Here is a 15,734-nt window from a genome sequence, read left to right as displayed (position 1 = left end):
CTGACTCCGCCCGTCCTGTCCTGTCCTCATGGCGCGTGGGGCACGGGGACACGGCCCTCCCCTGCTGGGCACCCGCGGGGCGGCTCTTCCCTGTCACAGCACGGCCCTCCTGTCCCCTCCTTGCCCTTCTTTCACCACATTCGAGAAAACCCTCCGTAAATGCTATGGGTGTGCCAGCACTGCCCGGTAACACTGCGGGTCAGACATGGCACCGCCTGCCACTCCCTGGTCACAGAGATGCTCACGCTGCACGGCACCGGCTGGCACCAGCGGTGACACGGCCAGTCTGCGTGTCCCCTTAAGGCCTCTGTCCCAAAGCAGTTGCTTGAAACGCAGCTGCAGCTGTGGAGGCACGTCAATAAACACCATTGGGAAAGGATGCTTCTGGAAGTTTAGACTTCTTTGGCTGTTTCTCCCGTTTGAACACTTAAAACAGTATTTTCATGTTTGTTTTTCCTTTCTGTGCAATTCTGCAATCATGTGAATTTACTAGGAAAGGAGGGTGGGAAGAAGAGAGTAATTTCAGGCTGATTTCTAAGACGCCAGGCCGCTGGACATGCAGCTGGCCAGGACCCAGCCCGGAGCCACCCGAGCCGAGAGCCGCCCTGGCCGACACCCGCCCCGGCCGACAGTCACACCCCTGCCCATGCAGACCCATCCTCCTCGGCCCCAGATGGTTGCCTCCCTCTTTCCAACAGCTGCGCCATCGTGGGGACGCTGCTCCCGATCCCCAAGTGCCCGAATGTGTCCCTGTTTCCTAAAACTGGCAAAAGCTCAAGAAATGAAATGGCCAACCCAGCACAGGACAAAGGGGCACAGCCTCAAGGACCCTGCCAGAACCGCCTTCTGAGCCAGCTCCAGGCAGGGACGGCTCCCGGAGTGTGCGGCCAGGGCTCCCACGTCGTCTGACACCAGCCTGCGACACGGGCCTCAAGGACAGGCGGCAGCGCGGTGGCCCTGCCGTGGTGGCTAGAGAGCCCGTGATCAGACATGCATCGGCCATACGCCTGGTCTGTTTAGAATTTAAAACCTTAAAACCACTTCTCAGAACTACGTGGATTCACCATTTTGAAGGACCTCATTTTATATAAATTAACCTTGAAGAAATTAAAGAAAAATTTCATACAAGGAATTCAAGTTTGAAAAATGTTTGAAATTAATATAAACAGGAAGGAAAAGACTGACTCCACTCATCTGTCATACCGAAGTGATGGTTTTTAGAGTCAAAACTGTAACATAAGGCTTAAGGCGCTGTTACGGAGCGGCGATCTTACAAAGCAAAACATAAAACTCCATGTGTCATCGGTCGGCTCTTTCTGGACTGAAAAATTAGTCATGTCTGTCATATCATAATAAAAAAAGTACCATATCCTACAGTCTGGCGTCCCCATGAATTATATCTACTCAAATATGCATTAGTTTCTAGATGCATTATATTTGGAGTTGTTCAAAATAGTTTTTCTTAAAATTACAATTAAACATGAAAAAATTTTAAAGTGGTTTAAAGGTATTAAAATATAGACATTTGAATAACACTAAAAATGAGAAAAATACAGTTACCATTAATTCTTTGAAGCCAACACTAAGTACTTGACGAGCCACTGAGTAGACAGCACTTCTCTGACGGACAGCAGGAGAGGGGGCAGCAGGGCAGGGCAGGGGACAAGAGGTGGCAGCACAGGCTGCGGGTCTGAGGCCGGTCTGTGAGCTGAGCGAACACCGGGAGGGAGGGCTTCATCCGCAGAGGCAGGGGAGCGAGCAGGAGGAAGTCCAGGAGGCAGGCCGCAGTCCCCCCTGGCCGGTCCTTCCTCTGCAGCTCGAGGCCCCCGGCAGGGCTCACGGTATGGAAGTAGGGGGCACGGTAGGGACGGGGCTCACGGTGGAGTGGAGGGAGCACGGTAGGGCAGGGATCACGGGACCAGAGTGGGGTTCACGGCAACCACTGAGATGCACAGAAGCCAGGGTGGGGCGTGGAGCCCAGGAACCACAAGCCCACGTGACATAACGACTAGCCCCGCGCACACCCGCGAGGGCTGCCTCCGCTCACCAGGCCCTGTCGCGACCCCCACCGCAGCACACATGGTTAAGTTGGGCACAAGCATGTCATACTCATTTGCATAGCAAATTTCAAGGGGTGCACTGAGAAATAACCAACTGAGATGGCATGTCATTTTTACAACCAGAATGGCATTCGAGTTGACAAATAAAACGTTTTCTATCGAAAACAGTTAGCTATCAAAGTTCTGGTGATCTGAATTAGAAACAGCACAGGACAGGTTAGCAAACATTAAAACCGCTGCCATCGCAGTCCTCTGCAGGCCGTGCGAGCGTCACTCTTTAATAACCTCCAGGACCTTGTAGACGCTGTTCTGGAAGACCGTGGTGAAGTGCGGCTCGGACTGCTTCACGAGGAGGCTGCACAGGGGCGTCTTCCCAGCATTGGCAGGGTCCTCCACGTCCCAGATTTCTGGCATACTGCAGCCAGGCCTGAGGAAAAGCACGCGTTAGACACGGACGCGGGGGACCACCGTGAGCAGAGCAGGGCGCAGCTCACCCTGACCTCACCCCTCCCTGTGCTTCAACGGACTCCGGTCTCAAAGCGCTCTCCGGGTGTTGGTAAGCTGCCACACTCCTCTTCAGAACAAGGCGAAGCGCAAAGATCACTCTACAGGAATCAGTGGGCCCAGTCAGCAACGGGGGGAGGCGAGGAGCCCGGGCGTGTGTCCTGGGACCCCCTGCACACGCCGGGGTGGGCACGCGTGTCTGTAACGTGGGTTGCCGAGACTCAGAGTGGACCGTGCAGGACGACCCTGTTGGGGATGCCTGGCTGTATCTTCCTTTTCCTCAGGGAAGAAATAAACATTCTGGGAGACCAGCAGTTGGTATAATGGCATTGTCGCTGGACTCCCACGCAGTCGACTGGCGTTCAAGTCCCAGACCTGGTGGCTTAAACTCACGTCGGCTGCGTGTGTGTGTGTGGCCAGGATCCCGAGAGGAGAATGGAGGAGAAGGGACTGCAGCGTGGCCACCCTCCCTGGGGGGTGATTTCTCACTTTGTGTCTCTCTGTCTCTCTCTGTCTTTCTGGAGAGAGCACATGCCTTATAGCAAAAACCTCTCAAAAAAATAAGAAATAAACATTTTTGAAAGAAAGAAAGAAGGAAGAAGTGGGAAGAAGGAAAAGTGGGAAAATACTCATGATGCAGGTTTACTGGGAGGATTAAGTTGTTTTTTTTTTTAAAGATCTTTGCTATAGGGCATGTGTGCTCACTGTAGTAACAGAGACAGAGATAGAAAGCGAGAAATCACCCCCCAGAGGGATGACCACGCCGCAATCCCTTCTCCTCCATTCTCCTCTCGGGATCTTGGGCACGCACGCACACGCAGCTGGCGTTGAGTTTTAAGCCCACAGGTGCGGGACTGGAACTGCAGTCAGCCACGTGGAGTCCAGCGCTTCAACCACCATGTCACCCACTGGCCCCAAGGATTCAGAGTTCTAGCACCATGCCCAGCAGATGCAGAAAGGCAGGATTTTGTTTCAAAAGAAGGACTGGCAAGCACACTTAGTTCACAGCATGGTGGATGAGCTGCATTCTAGAGCCCACCTAGGGGAAATCGGTACCTGAGGCTCCAATCTGGGCTATCTGCATATTTAAATGTAAGGGGATCCACATTTGCATAAAGAAAGGGCTAAATGAAACCAGTGCCGTGTGCTGTCTGTCTCGGTAAGTTCTTCTAAATAACTGTACGTTTATTTTAAATCCAGAACAGCTTTGCAGACATGACTACTGGATTTTTCTAGAGTTTACACTTGATTATGTGTTCTTCAAGAAATTTTAAAAATCAGAAAAACACATGGAAAAATTCAGAGAACTAACAACTGCTTATGTTTAATCACAGTTGCTTCGACTTTATTCTATTCTTCTTTTTCTTTAGGTAAGGAAGAAAACGTCTCCAGCAAGTCCCTTTTCCCTCAGGGCGGTGTAGCTCCGGTCCGCCACCGCGGTCAGCAGTGACAGGGGAGCCCAAGTCCCTCTGTAAACAGCCTCGGATAATCTCCCACCAAGAGGTTTAAGTGCACAGTGGTTAGAGCTGTCGGAATACACACGTACACCAGGCTAAAAAACGCCATTTCTCAGAGGACATCCTGGCGACAACCCAGTGTCTGTGCCCTGGACCTTCATGACCCACATCCTGCACACATGCACCGGCACAGGCCCGGACTCTTACTCAGCAAGAGCTCGAGGTCGTTTTTAGAAAAAAGGGTTTATTTCGGGGCTCCTAACAATCACGTGCGGCTGCTTTTCCATCTCTGTGTTCGTAATACTTGCTAGTACTCATAGGTACTATTTACCTACTCCTTTATAGCTGGTTTAATCACTTTCTATTTTGCCAATATAAAATAACACAGAAACATTCTATGTCAATGTCACTAATTTTGGGGGGGGAGGTTTTTGCTATAGGGCACGTGCGCTTGCCAGACAGACAGAGACAGAGACAGAAAGCGAGAAATCACCCCCCAGGGAGAATGGCCATGCCACAATCCCTTCTCCTCCATCCTCCTCTCGGGATCTTGGGCACGTACGCACACGCACCCGGCATGAGTTTTAAGCCACCGGATCTGGGACGCGAACCATCACGCTAACTGCTGGTTCCCTGTCAATGTCAGTTAAGGTTAACTTCTAGAAACAATATGCTCTAACTAGGAAGAGATACATACACACACATTTAGTTTTGCTATAAGGCGTGTGCATCTCCATCTCTGCAGAGAGACAGAAAGAGGGAGAAAATGAGAAAGCACCCCCACCCTGTGCGGATGGTCACACTGTGACCCATCTCCTCCATCCTCCTCTTGGGATTCCGGACCCGCATGCCGTGTGTTTTCCAAGCCAGTGGGGTCAAGGGGCAAACAGCACAGTCAGCCATGTGGGATCCAGCCACCTGACCACATGCCACGGGCTGGACCAGGACCTAACGTTTTACTTTGCCTCCTTCAAGTACTTTCCCATGAAGAGGGCCCGAGTGCACGATATTTGCGCCCTCACTGAGACTCGCTTCTACTGACACTGAACACCTGTGACCGCAGGGCAGGACATGGATTTGCAACCTCGTTTCTCACACATCAGGGCCGAGACGTGACAACAAGGACAGTGGCATCAGAGTGAGGGCCAGGAAGCAGGAAACCACCCAGAGATCATCGGAGTGGACGGCCTTCGAGAAGAGAGGCCCAGAGCCGCCCTCGGGAGCTGTCAGACTCGTGTGACATCTCACCCTCCACATCTGCACCCCCAGCTCCCCCGGGCCAGCCCGCTCCGCCTCCAGTCGGGGAGAATCTGAGTAACTGTCTTCCGAGTTTTCATACTGGGCTGCCAGAGAAGTCATGCCTTACGGGTCTACACTTTTCTACGCAAGAGTACATCATGTCAACTCTATTATTGGAATTAAAGCAGAGAACAGAGGATAAATGACAGTTCATTAAAAACCTATCGACACCTTGCATTTGGGTATATTTTAGCACCTATTTGAACACACATTATTTAAGGAATAATCAAGCCACCGATTAAGCCATGAGCCGCAGCAATTCGGCCCTGGATGCCGAGTCCTTCCCTCCGCTCCCTTGCCCTCCGACGCCTAGCAGAGGAGGAAGGGATGGAGGTGGCTTGCTGGGGTCTAAGTCCTGCAGCAGAGGAGGAAGGGATGGAGGTGGCTTGCTGGGGTCTAAGTCCTACAGCAGAGGAGAGTGCTGCTGTGCTGAGTGCGGAGGACATAGGTGACAGTCACCTTCTCAGCTCCCGCAGCTCGCTGGGAAGGGCGCGCCACCAAGTGGAGGCCCAGGCAGGAACATCTGCCCGACCCCCGTCAAGGGAGTGGCGCCCAGGGCCGGGCAGCCTGCCATCCCCCGTGTGGCCCTGCCGTCCCCGCATGCACAGCCCGGCACTCTGCCGTTGGAGCCTGAGCCACCGCCTTGTGCAGCCCCAAGGAGCTCCACCCACACCTGGGAACGCAGCCTGAGACGCCCACACGCCAGGCACCAGTGCAGGGCTCCAAGGCTCATGGTTAGCATGGAGGAGAAACTACAGGAATTATTTCTAGGGGCCCAGAACACGGTGTGGTGGTTAAGACTGGATCCCAAATGGCCGATGGGATGTCTGGACTCCCAGACCTGGCTGCTTGGAAAACACACCAGGTGGACATGCGTGCAGAAACCCTGACAGGAGGGAGACGGCGGAGAAGGGACTGCGGTGTGACCATTCCCGTGGAGGGTGGTTCTGCATTCTGCCTCCCTCTGCCCCGTCTCTGTCTCTGTCTCTCTCTGGCAAATGCACATGCTTTCTGGAAACATTTTTTCTTTAAATTAGTTTTATGTTCCTGGGACCAGCAGTTCGCGTAATGGCTATGTCGTTGGACTCCCACGTAGTTGACCGCAGTTTGCATCCTGGACCCGGTGGCTTAAAACTCACGCCAGGCACGTGTGTGTGTGTGCCCAAGATCCCAAGAGGAGAATGGAGGAGAGGGGATTGTGGTGTGGCCATCCCCCTGGAGGGGGGGGTGTGTGATTTCTCGCTTTCTGTCTGTCTGGAGAGCGCACGTGCCCTATAGCAAAAAAAAAAAAAAAAAAAAAAAGTTTTATGTTCCAGTTCCAGTAACTTACAAACGTCTCCAGAGAGAATGGCCCAAGAAAATAAAAACGATCCCAATTTCAGTAGAAAATTCTGTCAAGAAGCCAGGTTCTTCCTATTGGAAATGTCACCCCATTCATTTACTCTAATGTCCTTGTAAAACTGTCGTCAGAAATGCTTACGACTTCCGTACTAAATTCACGTAACATATAAAGTATGTGAAGTTCGTACACACCACCTGTTCATATGTACCTAAAGCACTTCCTAAACAATACCTCACGTAAATCCTGCTTAGACTTACCAGAAAGGAAAGGACTCTGGAAAGTGCAAGGCTAAACCGTGACTGGACTGAAGTACGAGTCTGTTCTGGTGCAAGATTCCCACCACACGCCCTGCCGCAGGCACGTCGCCCGCTCCCTGACACGCGTCTAGTCCCCAGGGGCAAGGCCGTGGAGGTCTGCGTCCCCAGGGGCAAGGCCGTGGAGGTCTGCGTCCCCAGGGGCAAGGCCGTGGAGGTCAGCGTCCCCAGGGGCAAGGCCGTGGAGGTCTGCGTCCCCAGGGGCAAGGCCGTGGAGGTCAGCGTCACGGGCTGTCCTCACTCTCGAGCGGGTATGGAAATACCACACACGCCTCCACACCCGTGTCCGCTACAACACGCCAAGTATGACTGAGTCAGAGGCTCCTGCTGGGAGCGGTGAGGACGTGCAGGGACGCTCTGTGGCCACCCTCTGCCAGGCCCCGGTGCCCACGGGGCAGAGCGCACATGCGTCTTCCAGAGCGCGAGAGAGGGGTGGGGAGGGAGGGAGAACCCTCCTGTGTGTTGTGGCCGCACCGCAGCCCCTTCTCCTGTCTTCTCATTGAGGAGATCTGGGGTGTGTTTTCAAGCCACCGGGGCCAGGGTTCAGCCTTCGGTAGGCCATGGGGTATCCGGCCCTGTCCCCACTGCGCTGGCCTGAGGCATTTCTAAATGTCCAAGTTTAGAACTCATGCTTGCTTTAGACACGGTACCGATGCTGGGAGCTATTCTGAGCTCAGTGACGTTCTCGTACACAGAGAAACTGTACACAGAAAGTTCTGGGGGCCAGCAGGTGGCAGGGTGGTCCAGGCGCTGGACTCACACAGCCAACCTTGGCTGGTGGCGTCCTGGACCTGGCTGTGTGATTTGAAATAATAATAGTAATAATAATAATAATAATAAAATAAAATAATTTTTTTAAAATAGAAACTTCTAAAAACTGTAAGATACATGGGTCTCAATAAAGTTACTAATTTCCTTCCCAAGTACGATGTGAAGCACCAGAAAGTGTTTTCTTCCAAGCGGCGCTGACAGGGCACTCCCCCCGACCCCACAGGACAGGGTGCAGATGCACACGGGCAGCCGCCACCACGGCACGCCCCGTCGTCTGGTCTCAGACGCTGCGAGTCCTGTGATGGGAAATTCATCTGACTGTCAATCTAAGCCTTTAGGGACGTCGAGCCCCCATGAGCAGCCTGGGAGTCCCCCTCGGTGCCGGCATCGCTCATGTGCCCACATGTACCATGCAAATCACGGTAGAAGAAACCGGTACTTACTGTGACTAGAAAAGAAAAATCTCACTTAAGCCATTACCCTGAAAGCTCCTCCCTCTTATCCTCCAGATGCCGTGCGGCTGTCCGGTCCAGCCCCAGCCTGGCGAGCGCGGCCGCCTGCCCGCCTGCCCGCCCGCCCTCAAGCCGCCAGCGGGGCACTCACTTGGTCCTCCGCACACACCAGGACTCCTCCAGGACGTAGTAATTCACCCCCAGCCGCACCAGGTCCCGCTTCACCACCTCGGCCGCCTTCCGGCTGTACATGGAGTACACAATCTTGGTTCTGGCTCTTTAAAGACAGATCGTCGGGCAGGAGAGTTTCCAGATTAAAAGGCTATCGACATACTTGCATGAAAGCAGTGACAGGCCTCGAAGAAGGGCAACGCCGGGAATCAGGTCAAGAGAAACCCTGGGAGGCCCAGAGGGGAGGGCAGCGTGGCAGAGCCTGGGAAGCGGCTCCGCTGGGATGCACCCCTGAATCTCCACCTCAGTCCTATCTCTGCGCGTCCCCTGTTCTGGTTTCCAGATCCCTGATCAGTCTACCTCGTCCTGGACACACAGAAAGGGGTCACCCAGATGGCTGCGGATGCCACCGAGCTGCAGCCCAGCGCCCCCTCACAGGAATTCGCACAGAATGGGTCTCGTCTCAGCTCCACGTCTGAGAAAAACTAAACTGTCCTGGAAATGAGCTTGCTCAAGTTGCCTCTTTAATAACACAGCTTTTATTTATGAAATGTACATCCCACTGTTCCACAAAAGAATATAGGAATAGAACCATCTATTCACGGAGGAAATGAGCAGCTTTGCCCGCTTCAGAAACTGCGTAAGAACTGCACCTATCGCCTCTTCTAAGAGAGCACAGGGTCAAAATCGTGGAAAAAAAAAAAAAGCAGCCAGCATATTCTAGTAGGCTATATAAAAATACTACATGGATTTAAAATAGTTTTGCAGCAAAATAAACTCATACTTTAATTCTATTTTTCCACAAACTTTCCGAAACTTCCTTGTACTTCATTGATCCCTTAGAATCCAAGGAAAGCAGCCTTCGAGAGCCCTCGGGAAAGTCCGTCGGGAAGCGAGAGCATCTCTAGGGACTGGGGGGGGGGGGGGGGCCAGGGCAGGTCGCGGCCCTCCCTCCGCACGGCAGGCAGGAGGCCGCTCCTGCTTCAACCCTGCAGCCCTCTGCTCCGACTGCGGCCAGGCCACCCGCTCCTGTCTGAAACGCCCCTCACTCCCCTGCAGGGTGCACACTCGGGTCTGGATGAAGATCTGTCGTCACTGACACTGGACTGACCTCAGGCCTGCGTCTTCGTAATGGGGGTGATTCACGACGGGCCGGAGTGCAGACAGCTTCACACTGGCCATGGTGGGCATGGCGCCCGCAAACACGGCATCTAGGGAGCAAGGAGGGCGTTGGGCGGGCTGGGCGAGCACTGGACGGGGCCCTGCTAGTTCAACCGTTGGCTACGGGGGCAGAGCCGAGGCCCCGAGAATCACGCAGAGGTTCAGCGGCAGAACCAGGATAAACTGGACGGCTGACGAAGGGGCCGCCAGCACTCAGGCTGCAGCAAGCTACTCACCTCGGAAACGTTCCCACCTCGTCGTCGAGGTTTTTCTTGTATTTTTTTCTTTTCTAATATCTCAGACACTTTTCCTGAGTCTCGGAAAGAAGTACTAAGCTGACTAGGAAAGTTCTCTAACACCAAAGGGTTCTGGGATGCGACTAACATTCAATTGTTTAATCACTCAGATGACAGCAAAGTCCCTCTCTATCCATGAATGAAATAAGACATTCTGTGAGTTCATTTCAGGAAGGAACATGGAAGACTAACCGTTTTCATTAAAGAAAGAGTAAAGATTATTTTTAAACGTGGCATTTATAACTTTGGGTAAATCCTGAAAATATTAAATGTATGGAAAGTATCAGAATAAATTCGTAAGAGAGTAATTCTAACACCTTCCCTGCAAAGCAGGTAGACCCTTTCTTTGGGAGCTCTAGAGGCAGTCCTGCTTAGACATGAACACTGGAAGTCTCCTGGGCTTGGGATTTTGCAGTGGGATACATAATAAATGCAGAAACACTAGCTACAGCACGGTGATACCTGGCCGGGTGCTGTGTCGGCCCCGCCCTACACAGAGTTACCTGGCCCGGTGCTGTGCCGGCCCTGCCCTATACAGAGTTACCTGGCCCGGTGCTGTGCCGGCCTCGTCCTATACAGAGTTACCTGGCCCGGTGCTGTGCCGGCCCCGCCCTACACAGAGTTACCTGGCCCGGTGCTGTGCCGGCCTCGTCCTATACAGAGTTACCTGGCCCGGTGCTGTGCCGGCCTCGTCCTATACAGAGTTACCTGGCCCGGTGCTGTGCCGGCCTCGTCCTATACAGAGTTACCTGGCCCGGTGCTGTGCCGGCCTCGTCCTATACAGAGTTACCTGGCCGGGTGCTGTGCCGGCCCTGCCCTACACGGAGTTACCTGGCCCGGTGCTGTGTCGGCCCCGCCCTATACCGAGACAGAGTTACCTGCCCCGGTGCTGTGCCGGCCCTGCCCTATACAGAGTTACCTGGCCCGGTGCTGTGCCGGCCTCGTCCTATACAGAGTTACCTGGCCGGGTGCTATGCCAGCCCCGCCCTACACAGAGTTACCTGGCCCGGTGCTGTGCCGGATCCACTCTATGAGCTCTTCCTGCGGCAGGTTGCTGAACTCGCCTACGATGCTCCACTGGGTCTGCAGGTTTGCCGAGCCCTGCACCGACATGGCGGCCAGGACGGCAAACACGACAGCGCCGGGGTGTATTCTGCAGAAGAGCCATCCAAACAGCTGAAACGGCCAAACACACTGGTCACTGCGAGTGCGAGGGGCATGGACGCCGTGAGCAGAGCTCCTCCTAAAAACAGCACGGTCTCTGCTAGCGTCCAGTAAAGGATGACTTCTACGGAAAACCCCAGCAACGGCGACCCTCGGGGAAAGCATTCTACCATCTGCAGAGGTAGGTGAGCCTGACCTGGGGAACTCCTCTCCACCTGCTCTCACTGCTTCGAGTCAGACTCAATTCACAAGGCGCGGTGCAGAACTTAGGTGTGGGCCCTCCTTGTTCAAAACTTACTGAGGAATTCCAAACAGCAACAGCAAGCATTAAACCAAGAGCAGGTCCTTCTGATGGCAGGGCCTGTGATGGCAGAAGGCCCAGGCGTGCAAGGCCAGCCCCGGGCCCGGCTGTCAGGGCCCCTGCAGGGGAGCTTGAGATGAAAGGCTTCCCGCAGCCCTGCCTGCCTGAGCCTGGAGCCTGGCGCAGCGAGGGGCAGCAGAGGACGGTCTCACACGGTGCCGGATTCCCACGGAACTGAGGGCGGCCCGTCCTTCCCACAATAAGCCTGCACTCAGTGGCCTCTCCTGGATGCCATCCCTGTGTCTAGAGCAGGCCCCCAAGCTTCTTTCAGTGGCTAGAGGCCTTGGCAAGGTCTTCCGTCCACCACCCTAAAGCTCAGTGCGGGCACTGAGCTAGCTGTGCCAGATTTAAGAGGTAGGCCCTGCAGTGGACTTTGGCAATGGGTGGATCAAGAGACAGGCCATGGGAGCCCTCCGCCCTGAGGGAAGCAGGCATCCAGGAGAAGCAGGACGCAAGTGACCAAAGACGGCCTGAGCAAGTTCAGTAGGTGACAGTCAAGGATCTGCACCAAACATACACCCAAAAAGTGGAAAAGGGGGGAAGCTTAATACTAAAAAAGCCTCCTAATTTGAAAGTGTTTGTAACTTGAAATAAATTATTAGAATGCTTGTGACAGGAGTGTCAAAACAAACAAAAGAAACCATGACTGCAGTTGGGCCGCCCCCACCTGCAGTAACCGCTCTGGCCCTCACCCCCAGCCTGTGCTGAGCCACTGGTCGCTGTGCCGTGGCTATTTGAGAAGGGCAGGGCCAGCTCATGGCCAGGCAGGCAGGCTGGCTGAATCCCACACGGCTGGCCATGCCATTCAGGTCTCAGTCCTAGACCCAGTGGCTTGCAAAACATACCAGGCGTGTGTGCACGCATGCCCAAAATCCTGACAGGAGGGAGAAGTGGAGAAGGGATTACAGTGTGACAGCTCCTGCAGGGGCTGCTCGCTCTCTCCTGCTCTCCCCCAGCGAGCACACACGCTCCAGCAAAATTGAAACACAGAAAAAGAAGTCAGAAGGACAGAACATGATCCGCTTTGCCCCTCACCTTCAGGGAACACGTACAGACCACAGAAATGTACACGTGACTGAGGGATGGGGGAGCTCGTGCTGCCCAGGGCCCCCAGCACGGCGGGTGGCTTCACGCACTGGGACGGCCCGACGCCCTCGTTACCTGTCTGGAGCAGATGAGGGAGGCCATGATGCACATGTGTGGGGTCAGGAAGAGCTTCAGCCTCATGACGAGAACCCCGAGGGCGGTGTAGGCCAGCAGCTGCAGCGCGTGGTAGGCCAGCTGGGGAAGCAGAGGGCACGTCACCCGCAGTCCGCGAGGGGAGCCGGCCAGCCTAGCTATGAGTGCAGGAGCACCTGGCTGGCTGCGAGTTGTAGACCGTCCGTAAAGTCTGGTTTCGAGCTACTGCATTTGGTAGAGGCTGCGATAAGGTCCCGGAGCCACGCGCCTGTAGTCCTGGGGGCTGTGGTTACGGGCCCCGCACTCGGACCTCCCTGGTGCCCCCTGGAGACCCAGGCAGGAAGGCGGTCCAAGAGCTGACTGGGGATCCGGAGTTCACCGAACCGGAACCGCCCCAGAAACCAGGCCCAGTCCAGCCCTCCTGGCTCAGAGCTGCAGGAAGTCACTCCCTGAGCCTCAGAGCCAAGGGAGCCAGGGGGGAGAGCCGCCCCCCACCCCGGCCCCTTCCCGCAAGGGCGACGTGACTGGGCTCCGGATAAGCTCGGGGCTGTCGGGTCGGCAGAACCGCCAGGAGCTTCCGCCCCACCTGCCGTGACAGCACGCTCACACACACACGGGCTGCTGGGAAGGTGGCCGACGACAACGGCAGTGACAGCAGTGACAGACAGGCAGTCCGACCCCACGCGCAGTTAGACGAGCGAGTCGGAGGTCCGTACCTCTCCACGATCCGAATGGTGCCTTCTGAAATGGAAACAGCGCCAAACACGCCTTTGCACTTCCTCACAAAGACAAGTTCTGCAGCGTCTAAGAAGTCCCTTTAAGTCACATATGAGTAAATAAAAACAGATACACCCCAACGGGTGTCCCGGTCATTTAACCTGTTTACTTCCAAATGACGGCGGTGCATTGCACCTTGAGTTCGGTTCAGGTGCCCTCGTGGCAGAGCCAGAGCAAGGACCTGGACGCCCCAGGGTCCCGCATGTCTGCTTCCCGGCCCCACGGCCCTCGCTCCACACCCACCACAGCTGCAAGAGACAGTGGAGCCTTGTAGAAGCCGCCATTCACTTCAGCTCAGCCGTGGGAAGCAGGGAGAGCCACGAAGTTCACCTCGCGTGTGGCCTGGCTGTTGATGTCACGCTCCGAGGCGGCAGGCCCTTCTGTCCTCATCCCTGCCCCACGTCACCCCCGTCACAGTGAGTCTCGGAAACGAAGCCAGCCATGTGCTCCTCACGGAGAACTCTTGGCTGGGCCCTCAGACCCTCATTCTGCAGCACGGTCTTCCAGGCTGGCCACGCACACATGACTCCCCCTGCTGCCGTACGCCCGTGGTCTCGGGGCTCTGGCCCCCTGGGTGGTTTACTCCTTAAGGCATCAGAGAGGCCTTCGGCTCTGCCCAGCCGGGGTCCTCTCCTGGAACACACCCCACACTGCCTGGTTTACCTTCGCACCCAGGACAAAACTGCCTCTGGTCTGTCTCCCAGATCTTCACCTCCTCTCCCTGCCCCCACGAACCTTCAGGAGTCTGGGGCACACACCCATCCGCCCCTCCACCCCGTGTCCCTGAGCGCCAAAGGCCCAGGACAGAGCAGTCATCGATGGAAGGTCTCCACCATCCTGAGCTTACAGGAAAGTGGGAGGAGACAGACCGAGCGAAGGCAGATCCCACATGTGCCACAGGCATGGAGGACGGGAGAGGCTGAGGGGGCGGCAGTGCCCGAGAAGGCACGTGGCAGCCAGCGCGTCACCGAGGGGACCCGAGTGAGGCCCGAGCCCTCCCCAGGCACACGCATGGGCACAAACACCACGGGAGAGAAGCGGGGTGCAGGAGCTGGTGGGGCAGGGGCGAGGGCCATCACACACAGCATGCCCGAAGAGGGCAGGGGAGGGCGGAGGGCCGCACCAGCCCTGAGGACGTGGCCAGGACGTGGCGAGGGCAGACCTGGCCTGCCCTCTGTGTGTGGGCTGACCTGGGGACAGGGTAGAGCAGCATCGGGAATCTTTTAACCCTGAGGGGCAAGTGTAGGTGCTGGACAGTCCCTTGGCTAACCCTGTCACCAGCCCGACTCACCGGGGCGCGAGCTAACAGCTTAGAAGGGACTGCGGCGTGGCCATCCCCCCTGGGGGGTGATCTCTCTCTTTCTGTCTCTCTGTCTCTCTCCGTCTTTCTGGCGAGTGCATGCGCCCTATAGCAAAAACCTCTCCAAAAAAAGGTTTCCATCGAAATGAACGTTTCTATCCTGGAACTGCGGCCTCTCACGTGCCATCAGTCACGTGTGAACACCCACACATGCGCCCACGTGGTTTCCGGGCCCAGCCACCGAGCAGGGACTACTGAGCAGAAGCAGCCTGTCCCCCCAGGACAGACAGCCACGCCGCCCTTCGGTGTGAAAGGGACACACGTTGGGGGAAGGCGGAGGGTGTGCCGGCGGGAAATCACAGCAAGGGCAGAGGACGTGACGTGAGGAAGGGCCCCCAGCCGCAAAGGCCCAGGGCAGAGGGGTGCAGGGCGATGGGCACAGGGCCACTCCCAGAGCTGCAGGTGTGTGCAACTCGCCAGAGACACGGAGGGAGAGAATGTGAGAATTCCCCCCCCGGGGGAAGGCATGCCGCGGGCCCTTCTCCACTCCCCTCTCTGGGTCTTGGGCCTGCACACACACACCAACGTGTTCTTCAGGATCTGAACTGTGCGGCCGCCCTGTGGGCCCAGCGCCTTAGCCTCCATGCCGCCTGCTAGCCCAGCGCTGGGCTTTTAGCTTTCCTGGTTACTGATCTGTAAAAGCTCTTACATAGCACGGTCATCAGTGTAACTGCGCATTCTCCCCAGTCGTCCTTCTGGGATCACTAGGATCCTGTCCCACAGCACCTGGCTGGCCAGCAGTCCCGGTTAGCGCTGGGGTCTCTTACCTTCCCCACATTTGAATCTCGGCCCCATCTAGAATTTATCCTATAGAAACAGGTCTAAGTCCAGTTTTCTGTTTCCCTACGCATTTCTAAAAAGGCAGGCCCCTGGACTAAAACCACACACAGAACAATTTATTTTTTTTTTAGAGGCTGGCCCCATAAACATAGCTTGGGTACAGGCCTCCTGTCAGCCAGCATGGACGGGGACTGCAGGGGGGACAGGCGGTGTGCATGCTCGGCAGGGTTGGGGACTGCACGGGGACAGGCGGTGCGGGGGCTCGGCAGGGGCGGGGGGCGCAGGG

General features: G+C 55.8%; 1 protein-coding gene across 1 annotated transcript in view; it reads right to left on the bottom strand.

Moving 5' to 3' along the window:
* Positions 1 to 1,415: 1,415 nt before the first annotated feature.
* The window catches only part of DPY19L1 (dpy-19 like C-mannosyltransferase 1), a gene marked incomplete at its 5' end in the record, with an annotated part of 75,772 nt that continues 61,453 nt past the window's right edge, over positions 1,416 to 15,734 (bottom strand). Inside the window, 6 exon segments of the mRNA XM_027766866.1 lie at positions 1,416 to 2,487; positions 8,351 to 8,476; positions 9,482 to 9,581; positions 10,829 to 11,003; positions 12,514 to 12,633; positions 13,248 to 13,269. Of these exon segments, the coding sequence (XP_027622667.1) occupies positions 2,331 to 2,487; positions 8,351 to 8,476; positions 9,482 to 9,581; positions 10,829 to 11,003; positions 12,514 to 12,633; positions 13,248 to 13,269 (700 nt within the window).

The sequence above is a fragment of the Tupaia chinensis genome, unplaced genomic scaffold (genome assembly GCF_000334495.1).
Source record: "Tupaia chinensis unplaced genomic scaffold, TupChi_1.0 Scaffold143756_1, whole genome shotgun sequence".
NCBI lineage: Eukaryota > Metazoa > Chordata > Mammalia > Scandentia > Tupaiidae > Tupaia > Tupaia belangeri.
Note: the sequence above shows the minus strand (reverse complement) of the source record. Positions and strands in the feature narration are given on the sequence as shown.